Source organism: Populus trichocarpa, chromosome 7 (assembly GCF_000002775.5).
Source record: "Populus trichocarpa isolate Nisqually-1 chromosome 7, P.trichocarpa_v4.1, whole genome shotgun sequence".
Classification (NCBI taxonomy): domain Eukaryota; kingdom Viridiplantae; phylum Streptophyta; class Magnoliopsida; order Malpighiales; family Salicaceae; genus Populus; species Populus trichocarpa.
This window is the reverse complement of record NC_037291.2, coordinates 8,152,253-8,168,063: the sequence shown is the minus strand read 5'-3', so window position 1 is coordinate 8,168,063 and position 15,811 is coordinate 8,152,253. Positions and strand designations below refer to the sequence as shown.

The following is a 15,811-nucleotide window of genomic DNA, read 5'->3' as shown; positions in this document are numbered from 1 at the left end:
GAAATGAAATCCGTCTTTCTTTCAGGTTGTCTTTCTGTTCAGAAAAATTCATCAACATTCTCATAAGGGAACCCAAAATACACTTTCTTGAAGACTAAGATATCTTTTAAAAAACCTGCAAAAAGCCTTACATATATCTCAAAAACCTAATATGTTTTGTTTTGTTTTGTGTCTTCTAAATAAACTCTTTATCTCCACTTTATTTCAGTTCCCCCAAAACTCTAATTCTGAATCTCATGATTTTATCCTAATCCAGCAGAGCTTATAGGATACAACTATTAATGTGCCTCTGTATATAAAACCAGCTCTCTTCCCTTCATTTTCTTCATAAAAATGCAGCTCTCCTTGTAGTTCTCTTTTCTCAACAAGCTAAACAATCCTATTTTTGTTTTGTATGCAAACCACCCCATATGCAGAACACTATTTCTTACTTGCTTCCTCCCGGGCTCAAGTTCCGCCTCGCCAACGAAGAATTGGTCAGCTATTATCTATCCAAGAAAGTAGTGAGATGTTTCTCTTACGAAGAAATCTTCACCTCTATATATCTAGGATGGTGATCTTTATGGCTATGACGAGCCCTGGGAAATATTCAGGTACTTTAGTTGTTTCGATAATGTCTATTTTTTTCACCTGATTGAAAAGAGAAACGTTCAATGGAGAAACTTGTATTGATAGAAGCATTGGTTAAGTGGTGAAAGAGGGGAGCATGACAGAGGAGAGATTGGCTTGAAAAGTAAATGTAAAAATAAAATATGTTTATAAGTTTATTTTTGGAAAAAAATTAATGATTTTGTGTCTACAAACATATAGATATAAATATCTAAAAATCTATTGTAAAATCAATCATTTCAAAGAAAACTAAGTTTAGATTTGGAATTGAGTTTGACACAATAATAACCTATATTAATATACCAAGACTATAAGTAATCAACCCTACCCAACTCTTATAATCGAGACGCGAATGAAAAATATAGAAGACATCATGAAACATGATTATTTTTTTTACAAGTCAGGATGAATGCCATAAAGACACTTGATATTTAATAAGCTCTTGAAAAAGTTCTATTAGGCAAATTCTTACGTATAAATTTTGTTTCTGAATAATCAATACACCTCATATTAATTTTTTCAAAAAACCTAAATACAAGCTAAATAACAAGTAAAATTGTATTAAATAATATTGAAAAAATAACAAAAGAATTTTAAATAAAATAAAAAAAGAATCCTAAATCAATTAGGAAACTAATACAATTCTTGCATGGTAGCTTATGAACTTTATCGCAAGGCCGTCTTGATATCTTATTGATCCAAAATTTTAAATAATATAAAACAAGACCTCTAGAAACTTGTAGTAAATTTTTAGCACTATCCAACAATCAGATTGAAAATTATGTTTGTTAGCATAAAACTGTGTATTAAAAAATAAGTCCAATCCACTTGTAAGTAGAAAAATAAGTTGAATCCGTAAATCTTGTATGAAATAAGACACAAATATCTTGAATTGACTCACTGAATATATCTGGGATCTTCGTAGTTTCAAATCTTGTAATAGATCTAATTGGTACCTCTAATGAATCATTTGGTGATCCTCGTTGATTCACATCACTCTAGGACATCTCTTATGTACCTTCTTTTTTGTGAAGAAAAAAATTAATTTAAAAATAATATGAGATAAAAATAAAAATGAGATTGTGTCCTTGTCTCCGCAACCAAACAGGTTTCTATCATAGTTATCTCTATTCCGTAGTTTTCAAAATAGATTCCAAACACTATCCAATAGATAATATATCATATTATATGCCATGACACACATCATTTTTCAAATTCTATTTTTATTTAATTATAGATAATGAGAATAAATATTCATAAAAACACAATGATTTAAATTCTAAAAAATAATTTTTTTGTTAAAAGTCTCTTTTTTATTCATATATATTTTTTTTTGATAAAAAAAACATGTATTTTTTTTATTAACAATATGGTTTATTAAATAAAATTAAAGATAATTAGAATAAATATTCATTAAAAAATTAATGATTTGAATTGAGAAGGGAAAAATATATCTTTTTAATCAAAACTTTCTTTCCTAAATACTTGATTTCTTTTTTTATTTTGATAAAAACATATCTTTTTTGTAATCATTCTTTTTAAAATAAAAAATTATCATAATTTTAAAAGAATGTATCAATCAAAAAATAAAATAAAAACCATGAATCATTATTTTTTACACGCTTGTATTAAAACAAATATAGTAATAATAAGTTTGAAATCATCATATAAAAAATTATACTAAAATAATAATAAAAAATATTTTATTCTCATTAAATATTCATGAAAAAATATTTAAAAACTTTTGCATTCTAGGTTCATTTATAATTATTCATAAAATAATTATTAATATTACTACAAAAAACTCTAATCATATTTGATAAATATGACATGGTTAGATAATTCTTTAAATATTATTTTTATAGTTTTATAATTAAAAAAAAATAAAGGGCTTTAAAAAGGCCAAGTGCTTAAAAGGATGAGCTTGTACACCTGACCTAAAAAGAAAAGTCTATACACACCCAGGCCTGAAAAGTCAGCTTGTGCTTATAGTTTCTTTTTTAAAAAAAAAATTAGCAAACAACACGTTGTTTGCCTTAACTTTTTTTTTTAAAAAAAAAATAGAACAAATAATGTATCGTTTGCTTTTGTATAAAATGTTTTGTTTGCTAAAACAAATTCCAATCATCTCGTGTGATCAGGAAATAGAGGGCAGATTTTGGATCCCAAAACCCTAATTTCAATTTGTTTTAACTTACAAACACCTCCAAAAATATCTTACAAACCTCAATAATTTCATTTTCAAATCCAAAACATCATCTAATCAGTCTAAAAATTAAAAATCAAATCGATTAAAAAAACAATTACGGGTCTTGATAAACTTTTTCCAACGTGTTTAAAGAGTAGAACCACCTCAATCAAACTCTCTTCTCTAAGACGAATCCACTATGATCAAAATTGATAATTTTTATGGCTATAATGTGGTCAGTCAAACTTTTTTTCTATTCTCTTATTTTTTTTCAACGACTTTCACTCTTCTCTCTTAATGTCAAGGGACTAAAACGTGAAAATATAAAGTTTAGAAAAAAAACACAAAAATCTAAAACATTTAAGACCATATATAAAAATAATAAAAACTTTAAGACTAAATTGAACTTTTATGCTCCTTTTGGCTCTTATTTTGTCTTGATTTTGGTCTTTTTATTTTTATTTTTTTAAACTATAATATAAAATTCTATTTTGTAATATTGATCTTTAATTTAACTTATGAATATTCTCTAACACATCATATATGTGACAACATATATCGAAATAAATCCCAAACACGTAAAACGATGTCAACATAACTTGCGAGAATGAAATAATAAAGAAATAAAGTCTAATGACTGAAGTGAAAAAAATATTCAAGGATTTTAAAGGGAAAAAAATGAATATGAACAAGTGTCAAGTGAATGTGTGAATACAATGCAACTAAATTAAAAGTATTGTTTTTTTTAGTGCACACTATTAATATTAATATCATTTGTATCCCATAAATATATATAAAAAACATAGATTTATTTATTTATTTTTGGAATTTAAGTGTGATTTAGTTAGCTAAAGAGTTTTATTACCTGGGCAAGATGCAACATAATGATAGATCAATGTACTACAATAATGTGAGATTTTGTAAATATAAGATACATGTTTTATGGGTTTTCTCTATCACTTTCTTACACTGATGCAAACCCGGAGGATGAAAATTCTAGAATTCACAACAAAAATTAAACACAACCCAATAAACCTAAAATCAAGCTAAAAAGAACTTGATCCAATGATTTCATGTACCAAAGAATCATAATTATTCGATGAAAATCTTGACCCATTGATTGTAACAAACCAATAATCGAAGGTATAATATTGAAAACTCGACTCATTGATTATAATGAACTAGGAGCCAAAGATATAAGGATGAATGCCATAAAGAAGTAATATTTGATAAGTTTTGAAAGTTCAATGAAGAACCATGTATAAGAGCAAATTGTCTCACACAAGTTTTATTTTTGAATAATTAGTCTATCATCTAAATACAAGTTAAATAACATCATTTATAGTAGATAAAATATCCTAAACAAGCCTGAAAAATAACAAAAGAGTTCTATATAAATTAAGAAAATGAATCTTAAATCAATTAGGAAAAATATTGCAAATCCTAAATAGTAAATTCTAGGCTTTATCGCAAAGCCTTCCTAATATTTGATAGCTATAAAACCTTAATTCTATAGAAAACAAGGCCTTTAGAATCTTTTGGTAAAACTTCGGCTTGATATAATGGTCGGATCAAAAGTTACACTCATTAACATAAAACTGCACACTAGAAAAATAAGACCAATTCACGTGTAAGTAGGAGAACAAGTTGAATTCGCAAGTCTTGTAGAAAATAAGGCCCAAATATTTTGAGTTAGCCTATTGAATGAATCTTTAATACTCTTAGCTTTTGAACTTATAATAGGTCTAATTGGCACATCTAATAGATCATGTGATGTTGATTGATGATTTTTATCATACATAAAACACCAATATGAGAATTTAGTACATGGACTCAATAGTTTTAAAATTATGCAAATCCAATGGGCTACCCAAAAAGCTAACCGGAGTATCTCTTTGAACCTAAATTGGCTTTTCGATCATCTTTTTTAATATTATTTTTTTTCTTTTCCATCAATTAAAGAAAAGAATTATTGAGAAGCATTCTAGCATGACTTCATTTCTTCTTTTCACAAATCTTACCTTTAGATTGGACCTGAAGGGAATCTTGATTACCACATACTTAGTTTCTCTTATATTAGCTTAAAATCATAACCTTTTATTATCCATCTAAATTTTATTGAAAAACTCCATTTATTTTATTAACTCCATAATTGAGAGTTTTAAAAAATAGAGTAGTCATTCATTTTGAGAATACCTATTTTTCCCCAAATAAATATAATAACTCTACTCCCCTAACCACATGTACAAGAAGAGCTCAAGATAAGGCCTATTAGAGATACTAGCTCAAAGTCATAATAGACTATAAAGCTCACCTGAGAATTCAAAACTTAAAATACCTACAACCGAATTGCATCCAAGATATTCACAGGGCTTAGTATGGCGACAATCCTGGATAAAAGGCTTACTAAGACCTTATGTAGATTGACTCTGGACAAGCTAATTTACTTGGAGCTAACTATCATATCCAAAAGAATTATCTCGTAGATAAATATGGTCTACTCGCCATTAACAATAGAGAAAAGGATGTATATGCATAAAATGAAAGTATGCTTCTTAGCAATATGTCTTCTAGATAGTGTTTGATTATTGTCTTGATATGGAATATACACCCACCATTAAATTGGATCTAAGGTGTCTATAAGGCTTAGCAATATGACACTCCTAGATATAAGGCTCACTAAGACCCTACGTAGATCAACTCTAGACAAGTTAATACACCCGAGGCTAACTATTATATCTAAAAGAATTACCTCCTAGTCAAATATGGTATACTCATCATCAATAATAAAGAAAAAAATATACATACATTAAATGAAACTATGCTTCTTAGCAATGTGTCTTCTAAGTAGCGTTTAATTATTGTCTCGAGATAGAAAATTCACCTACCATCAAATAGGATCCAAGGTGTTTATAAGGCTTACTAATATGACACTCCAAGATAAAAAGCTCACTAAGACCATATGTAGACCGACTCTGGACAAGTTAATACACCTAGAGTCGACTGTTATATCCGAAAGCACTACCTCATAGTCAAATATAGTCTCCTAACCATCCACCACAAAGAAAAATATACATGCATTAAATAGAAGTACGTTTCTTGGCAATATGCTTCCATGTAGCGTTTGATTATTATCTCAAAATAAAAAAAAATACATAGACAACTATGATACAGAGGATGAGATGGAGTAAAAAATAGAAACAAAATTGTATTTGGTAGTTATGTGCAAGACATAATAAATATCTCTATATTATGTTTGATTGGTAAGGGATAAGATATAATAAAATATAAAAAAGTTGTTTTACTTTTAATATATATTATAATCAAACTTACAATATTTGGAACAATAAATATATATTATTACTTTCACTTTGGTTTATAATGAGCATTAATTTTTTTTTTAACTAACTTAAAATAGTAATTTCTCCACTCATCATAATCATGTTAAAAAAGGATTGGCAATTATCCAAAAAAAAAATCATTGGTAAGAAGATAAATAATATTTAAATTATTATTTGCTATAATTAAATTATTTCTTTAAATATTTTAATAATAAAAATCAATGGTCTAACCAATTATATGTCAAATAAAATATTTATATCAATATAAAGTTAAAATCTAACATAGTTAGAAATGAAAGACAATAATTTTCATCATGAATACATGTTCTTTGTTATCATTCAATCCCCACCTCTTCATCATTTTTTTTGTGTGGTTAAAATCTATCATATGTTTTTATGATTTTTTCTTTTTTCTTTTCTAGTTTATAGATCTAATGCTTGAAATTAAGTTAGTTAAAATCAATGGTCTAGATCTGAATGTAACAATAATGATCGAAATTATGAAATATTTAAAGGGATATTTGTGAAAAATATTAACTTGATTTTGTCTGTCTTTTTTGTCCATTTCTTTTAGATAAATAAAAAAATTGGCTAAAAAGTTTTGACGAGACAAAACAAATTTATTTTTGTCTTATTTTCTAAAACTAAACATATTTATATTTATTTATTTATTTTTTATATCTGAGACAGGAATTAAATTCTATCTTAAAAGTTGTTCCTCTAATGATAAACAAAAGTACACAACCGACACACTAATAACCAAGGCGGCTTTTTGCAGTGATAAATAACCATCCAGACTTTAAAGTTTAAACATACACATCTGAGTGAATTGAAGGCTGTATAAATAGCAGTAAACCACAGGACAGGACAGGGTAAGCAATCTCTTCTAGGCAACCATCTCTTTCATAAGAAAAATTCATCGTTTTTTTCTCTTAAAATTCTACTGTGTAAATACACAAAACACAGCCTCATGCTTTCTTTCTCTACGAGCTTGTTTGAGAGTGTAGTTGCGTTGTTTTTTAAAGTATTTTTTATATTAATATGCATTAAAATAATATTTTTTTATTTTAAAAAAATTATTTTTAAGATCAGTGCATCAAAACGATCCCAAACATATAAAAAAATTAATTTTTAACCACAAAATATTTGAATTATTTTAAAACACGGGTTTACTCGAGTTTTCAAACAGACATTTCATAATCATATGCTAATGAAAACATTAGGAAATTCTCTTGAAACCTCCTCGGGTACTTGTAATGCAAGCAGACCAGTTATTCACGTCTAACCCTTTGCATCTGCCATCACATCGCAACTTTGAAGATAGCATAATCCTCCAAAGATTTTCGGCAACCTCATTGATTAATCCCTAATCTAAAAAAATCATTATTGAACAATATATATATATATATATATATATATATATATTAAGAGTAGATTTGCGCGTAAGGACCCGTTAAGCTCAAATGGGACAAATCGAGTAATAAGAAACTCAAATCCTACAAGTGATTAATCATAGTGATTCACAAGCCAGATTAAGTATACAGACTGTAAACTTTACCCACATGTTTGTCCCTCGTAAGGTAACTCATGGCACACCGACCGCCCATTTTCAAGCACATCCATGGAGCCATGACTCATAAAGATCGCAATTAGGTTAAAACAAAGGCAGAGTTTTTTTGGGATCGGACTGCCGTGCAATAGATTAATCAGCGTATACAGCTGGCGCCTCTGTTTGAATCTAGGCATCATTTCCCAAATTCTCCCACAAAACAACAAATCACTGAAAAAAGAAGAAGGAATACTATTTTATATATATATATATATATATATATATATATATATATATATATATATTTTATATTTAAAAAAAGAAAGGAATTCATGGATAGAAACAGATTAGATAAGCTAAAAAAATCTCAAAAGGGCAGAAGAGAGGATTCAAAGAAGTGTCTCTCACTTGCTCCAGGGAGAGTGCATTCCAAGCACACAATTCCCAATTCCCAATTCCCAATACCAATTCCAAGTCCCATCCCTCCCTCCCTCAAAAGAAAAGCCACAGGCATCAGATTCCATCAAAAAATCAAAACAGAGAGAAATCCCATAATTTTGGCATCACTTGATTTGAACAATCTTAGACATGGTGTTTGATGGACATTGGCGCTTGCCAGTTCTCAAGAAAGATGCGTCAAAAAACATTAACGAAAAACAACTGCAGCAAAGATAAAAGCAAAAGCAAGAACAAAAAGAAACCCCCTCATATATACAAAACACCTGAAACATCACTGTCAAGTTGTAATCAATTTGTTTTTCCTCTTAAAACAAACTAATAATAACATAAATTTTTTTTTTTTAAAAAAAGCACAAAATCAACAATCAAACACTAAAATGTTGCTGTTGTTACCCTACTCTCTCTCCCTCTCTTCTCTGTTAGACTCTATCAGACCTGTTCCTGCCGCTGCTGCTATTAATATTCTGCTGCTGCTGCTGCTGATACCCTTTGTTAATGCCATCTCTTTTTTGTGGTGAAGAAGAAAACAACTGACCAAACCCAAAAACAGAGCCTGACTTTGAACTACCTCTAAGTGAACAAACAGGAACATTAAGAACTGGAGTAACTCTAACATTAGCTGAATAAGATCTTTCCATTCCTCTTTGCTTATATCTTGGTCCTCCATTAAAACTACTTGGACTACTTGAACTTCTTTCCAAGCTTTGAAACACTATTTTCCCTGACGAGTTCATCCTTGGACTATCCACTGAAACCCCTCTGCTTATTGAAACCTCACTTGATTCCCCTGCAGACCTCCGCATTGGACTCCTTCCTACTCTAGTCGAAGAGGTGCCATTGTTGCTGTTTCCATTCTCTGATCTTGGCTTCACCATTCTCATTCTTGGTGGGTTTTGGTTTTGGTTTTGGTTCGGGTTGCGATTGAGAATGAATGGATTCGGACCTGGGTTTTGCATTGTGTTGAGGCCGGTGTTTGGTTTGTCCGAATCGAGGGATAATCTTGGGAGATCTTCATGTTCATGGGATGAAGATGAAGAGGACAGCGATAAGCGAGAAGATATGGAGAGGGATTCGCGATCCAAATCTCTTAGCAATGGGAGACTCAATGAATGATCTAGTATGGTGTAGGAGAAGGAGGAGTTCGAGGATGAGGTGTTGCAACTGCACGTTTTCGAGTTCCTGTGCAGGAAATGTTTCAAGGACTTGGAATTCGAGGACGACGAGGAAGAAAACAATAACGCACTCGTCGTTGATTTTTCGGATTTAGGGTTTTGGTGTAATTTTTTCAACCCCAGAAACTCCTTCCACCGGCTCGAACATCTGGGAGCTTTGGGGGAAAACAAGTAAGGATCAGCCCCGGAAATTTCCATCTCCAATCTCCGGCAACACTTCACCGGCTCCCTCCCCGGCTCCGGCGACCTTATCCCCTCGGTCAACGTAGAGGTAGAGGATGACAAAGATGGTCTGATGTTACCAGTATTGACTTGTAGTGGCATTAATTTCCCATCAGAAAACAGCTCGTCTGCTGGAAGCATTGTGATGGAGTTGTCCAATCGGAACTCAAAGTCTCCAGAATCCAGGCTCTCCAGTGGATCTAGTGACTGTAGAGGAGCTGATGATGATGATGATTTGGTGGTGGTGGTTTTAGAGGTGGTTGTGTTATTGCTATCCTCTTCACGGCTGAAAGAGATTCTTGGGCTTAACCAGCCATAAGATTGGTAAGTTTTGGGAGGGAAATTTTCAGGGGACATGCCCAAGTTGTTTACACAAGCTGAGGCCATAGCGATTTCTTCTTGTGTGGGGGTGTGTTAGTGTTACATATGATGAAGGAAATGAATGGGAGAGAGAAAGGGGTTTTGATGGGGGGAATTATTTTAGGGTTTGGAAATGGGAAGTAAAATGAGATTACCCAAGTTGAGTCCCAAGGGCTAAAGGCTGTGGGGTGTGTCTCTGCCATACTGCGATCACATGACAGAGAGAAGGGTGTTTTCAATTTTATTCTCCACAGTTTTGAAGAGAGTAACTCTCTATGAATTCATCTTTCAACTACTTAGACATTATGATTTGGACCTTGAACATTCTCGGTGATTCGGGGGTAATGAGAAATTTTAAAAGGGGGCTAATTGCTAGGAGTTTTTAATGAAATATTAAACTTGCAAAAAATATTAACCAAATGAGAGAGAGAGAGAGAGATTGGGGAAATCAAAGGTAATTCCAGGAATGATGATATGTGTTTTTTTAGCATTTAAGATTTTCCGTTAATTCAAAGCACATGAAAAAGAAATGCTATCGAATTGCTTATCTCCCAATTCAAATACGATTGAATAAAATATCTTAGCCAAGAGAAATCTTAATTGAAAACATCTCGCAAAATACAAGAAATAAAGTGATAATACCCTAAAATCCAAGGTATATAAATAAAAAAGGTTTATTTAGTTTTTGTGATAGAGATTAATCAATATGTCTTCAGGATTTCTTCTTCTTAATCTAAGGAACTCCATACTAGTAATAGAAGCTTGAGTACATGCAAAAACAGTTCTAATCATGGGAGTTTAAAGATCATCTGATGATAAAATCAGTATATTTATGGAAAATATATTAAATGACTTAGGGTAATGAATGACTTAAAAGAGCATTGAAATTCAAGGAATAAGGATGTTTCTTCTTGAGTTTCAAGTTAGTTAATGTTTTAAAATCTATATATCTTTATCTTAAAAGATGAAAAAATTATGACCTTTTACTTAGATAATTCAGGGGGTATTTATACCCCCTGAACCTTGTCTATTTCATATAAGAGAATGACTGAAAAGCTCTCTGCTTTTAGCAATATTAATGAGAGACAAATATCTCTTGTAAATCATTAATGAGATAGTAAATATGATAGGTCACAGAGACATTGTATACCAATCAGTATAGGCATGACAATTTACCATCTTTTTTGTACTTATATTGTAGAGGATCGTCAACGATCAAACATATAGCCTTAGAACTTTAACATTACTAAGATTTTTGGATCTAACATGTTCGCAAGACCCATTTTACCTTGGGCTTGGTAGATTATCAAGCCCAAATACCTTGGGTCTACCATGTTCGTCAGACCCACGTTACCTTGGGCTTAGCTGATTGCTAAGTTCAAGTTCTTTGAGTCTAGCATGTTTTCCAAACCCACGTTACCTTGGACTTAGTTGACTACCAAGCCCAAGTACTTTAAGTCTGGCATGTTCGCAAGACCCATTTTATTTAAGATGATTAAGATTTTTATAAAAATCTTAACTAAAAAGTTAACTCATCAGTTGCCCCCAAGCCTTTAATGTGTAATTTTGCATTCGAGACTTAAGAGATTTTGAGGGCGACAATCGGTCAGTAGATGTCTTGTCGTCATTTGAAAAGAGACGGTAAGGCATTGCAGATTTAAAAAAACTTCTAGAGAAAAGAAAAGGTTTTTGGGAAGACCACTCAACGACGCACAATAAATATTGCAAGCTTTTGGCCTTCATGGGGTTATAGATGAGATGCCATCTATTTTGCATTCTTATCTTCCTTTCTTCTTATACTTTTCTTAAACCTTTTTTCCAGTATTTCTTGGCTTAGAAATTTCTAATATTTTACAAGAAGAAGGCAATTTGACAATACAAAGGAGTTCATTGTTTAGGTAAACCAAATCTTCATTCTTTGTGTTTTTGTAAATCCTTCTTCAATCTTTTCTTTCTTCTACCATCATGACTTTTAAAAAAGGAAAAGGAAACATATCTCCTGAAGGTGATTTCAGTTTTAGGCCTGAAATTAAAACCACTCATTGTAGATCTCTGGTTATAAGAATTGACCTAAAATCTGAGAGGGATGGTGCCTTTGTATTGTCAAATTCTTATCTTCCTTTCTTCTTATACTTTTCTTAAACCTTTTTTCCAGTATTTCTTGGCTTAGAAATTTCTAATATTTTACAAGAAGAAGGCAATTTGACAATACAAAGGAGTTCATTGTTTAGGTAAACCAAATCTTCATTCTTTGTGTTTTTGTAAATCCTTCTTCAATCTTTTCTTTCTTCTACCATCATGACTTTTAAAAAAGGAAAAGGAAACATATCTCCTGAAGGTGATTTCAGTTTTAGGCCTGAAATTAAAACCACTCATTGTAGATCTCTGGTTATAAGAATTGACCTAAAATCTGAGAGGGATGGTGCCTAACTTTCTTCCGCTGAAAGAAGGGACGAGGATGTTCCCTAGGAGGTTTCAAACTTAAGGGGCCAACTAAGATTGCCTAGGACTCCTATGGATGACACACAAAGTTGAATGACTAAAAAAAACACCATATTCTAATACTTGTTCTTTATGATTGATAAGTATTATCCCAACTTCATTTCCATTTATATTGGAAGCACTATCCACTTACAATTTCCAGACAGGAAGTATCACAAGTGATTTTATTAATGTTTTTTATTCAGCTGAAAGTTCTATCGTTGAAGTTGGATGATTAGGGGTATCTATGTGTTCTGTAAAACAACATTTAACAATGACGTTTGCCAAGGCCTGGCCCTTTATTGTTAGATAAGGTTTATACTGAAGTCCAAATTCTCCTAGCTCTATAGCCAATTTAACTAGACACCCAAATAATTCTAACTTGTGAAGAATCTATCTTAGTGATTGTTTTGTCAATATAGTTACTTGATAAGTTTGGAAGTATGACTTTAACTTTCTAGTTACCAATGCTAGAACTTGTTTCTCCAGTTTTAAGTATCTTGTTTCTTCATCATTAAGAGTTCGACTAGAGTAAAACACAAGTCATTGTATGCCTTTATATTCTCTTACTAGAATTGAACTCATCACTAAATCTGTCACCTCAAGGTATAGAAATAAATCATCATTCTCCAGTAGTTGAGATATAATCTTAAGGGATGACAAATAAATCTTAAGTCCTTTGGCAATCCTTGATTCATTAAAAGTTGGCTATATTTGTTAGTTTGAAGAACAATAGAGTACACTTCCTCAAGCGAGCAATGAATATATTAAGAGGAATCAATCTCCCTGTAAGGTTTTGTACTTACTTCACATTTTGTTAGGGTATCATGTCTAGTATGGCTTGATTTTTTTTTAGGATTAGGCTCGATTTTCTTGGAGCTTACTAGAAAACTAAGAAATTTTCCTCCTTTGATGGCAAAAACACATTTAAAAGGGTTGAGTTTCATATGATATTGACTCAAAACAACAAAAACTTCTTTAAGATGTAAAATATGTTGCTTAAAAGCCATGCTCTTTACTAACATGTCATCAACATATCCCTCCATAATTCTTCCCAACCGATTCTTGAATGTCTGATTAACTTATCGTTGATATATTGCCTCTGCGTTCTTTAATTTGAATGGCATAGCTCTGTAATAACAAGTACTAGACTCAGTTATAAAAGATGTTTTCTCCTTATCTTCAAGATGCATGAGGATTTGATGGTATCCTGAGTTGGAATACAAGGAGCTCAAGAACTGAAAACTCGTCATAACGTCTATCAGGCAGTCAATTCTTGGGAGTGGATAATTTTCTTTTGGGCAAACTTTATTTAAATTAGTGAAGTCCACACACATCCACCATTTGTTGTTACTTTTCTTGACCATAACGACATTTGCTAATGAGGTCGGGTACAATACCTCCCTAATAAAGCCAACAGTTAAAAGTTTATCTACTTCTTGAGTTATAGCCTTTTATCTTTCTCCCCCAAATTTTTTTTTTTTTTCTAGAGGATCAAATATGCAGTTAGATCAATCCTTAGTTGATGGGTAGCTATTTTTGGACTAATACCTGACATCTTTGATGCATATGTTGTGAAATTAAACTTTAGGATATGCATGAGCTCCGTCAATGATTGTTATTATGTTAGTGTTAAGATGGGTCCCACTTTAGTGATTGTTTGCTCATCTCTTCCTATAAAAATATCCTTAAATTTCTTAGCAACCTCACTTCTGATTTCTAGTCTTTCCTTCAAAGATCTTTTTTGGTCCGATATCAGCACTTTCTTACCCTTCAAGTAAGTAGTGGCACATTGTCTTGAGGTTGTCTAATTTCCCCGTGATGTGGCTATTCGCTTCTGAGTTGGGAACTTCAAAGTCAAGTACCGAGTACTGATGATGATGTTGATTTGATGTAGAAAGGATCTTCCTAGAATGGATTTATAAGCCAATGCCATATTAATCACCATGAAGCTTTTTGGAGTGAAGCATATTTTGGAGGGGTGCCCATTATAACAGGTAATTCTAAGACACCCTTCACTAGCATGCCCGAACCCTCAATACCAATAAAGAGAATTTTTAACAATGTTAGTTTTAAAGAGGGGATTCTTATTCGTATCATATCTTATGCGAAGAGGATGTAAACTGTATTGTCATTGTTTACTAGTACCTGATATACTTTATGATTAAAGATAACAGTGGAAATGATGAGAGAGTCCTCATATGGAAAAGTCACTCATTCTCTATCTTCAAGAGTGAAGACTATTGGCACGTTCCATTGAACCAGTGATATAACAGTGGCGAGGACTTTTTTCCTATATTTCCTCTTTCCATTATTGGAATCCCCCCTAATAGAGTTTCCCTCTAAGATTACATTGATCTTAGGTAAAGCTGTAGCGAATTGACCAACGTCTTCTCTATTTTGTTCAGGACAAAAATCCTTCTTTAGAAACTAACAAGGTTATCCTTAGCTATCAGTCTTTCAATTTCTTTATTTAACACATAATAGTCCTATGTATCATGTCCCTTATCTTTATGAAAAATACAGTACTTTTTAGAAGTGAGCGTCCTGGGAGGAGACTTCATTGGCAAAAGATATTTGACAAACTCTTTTGCCTTAGAAGGCTGCAAGGACTTTAGTGAATGAGGTTTTCAATAGAGAAACATGTGTTTAAGGATAACCCAAACATTCTCTAAGTGGTTTCTTCTAGCTTTTCTTGGGATTGTTATCTCTTCTAGAAGAGCGATCTTGCTTGGGCAAGTGACCTCGTTTAGAGAACATTTCTAGTTGTTTGTCCGTGGTAAAACGAGGAGGACAATGGTGTAGCGTACTTGCCTACTTTACCTGAATGTGGCTCATCATGGTTTTCTTTACCTTCAGTAATCTTCTATCGGGCAAAGCGTATAACTCCTTTCACAAGGTTTTTTCCCTCTCCTCACTGATAAAGGTTTCTGAAGCTACCAGTTTGATTAAGTCTTCAACCTTAAGCATTTACTCTTTGAATCTTTTGAGGTATATCTTTATAGACTAGTGTCACGACCCGAATCCCGGGTCCATGACCGGCAACGCAGGAGCGGTGCCGGAAGGACACCCCGCCCGCGCTAAGCCTCAAAACGGACATATCAAAAGAATAATTTATTCAAAAATACGCAGCATTTTATAATCTTCAGAAATCTTATATTATTCAAAACTGATGAAACCAAAAGATAGTTTAAAACTCCTCATCAGTAATTAAAACAAAAACAATAATCCATAATACTCATTACATTGTCAAAATCCAAACTTAATCAAAACAAGGTAATAGTGGAGCGCCTAAGACATCGAATCAAACAGCCTTGAAAGATAAGCAAGGCATACTGACCAAAAACTGAAGAAGCAGGAACACTCAACAAGGTTCACCTGCTATCAGAAACTAAGAACCTGAAATAATATTAAGAATGAGGGGTGAGTT

At 32.0% G+C, this 15,811-nt stretch overlaps 1 protein-coding gene and 1 pseudogene across 1 annotated transcript; both read right to left on the bottom strand.

The window, feature by feature from the left end:
* Window positions 1-7,813: 7,813 nt before the first annotated feature.
* On the bottom strand, window positions 7,814-7,895 carry LOC112328273 (small nucleolar RNA Z122; annotated as a pseudogene).
* Window positions 7,896-8,373: 478 nt separating this feature from the next.
* On the bottom strand, window positions 8,374-10,238 carry LOC7462574 (uncharacterized). The gene has a single exon (XM_002310654.4). It carries the CDS (start codon window positions 9,925-9,927, stop codon window positions 8,566-8,568), a length of 1,362 nt encoding a protein of 453 aa, XP_002310690.3. The 5' UTR covers window positions 9,928-10,238; the 3' UTR covers window positions 8,374-8,565.
* Between the last annotated feature and the right edge of the window lie 5,573 nt (window positions 10,239-15,811).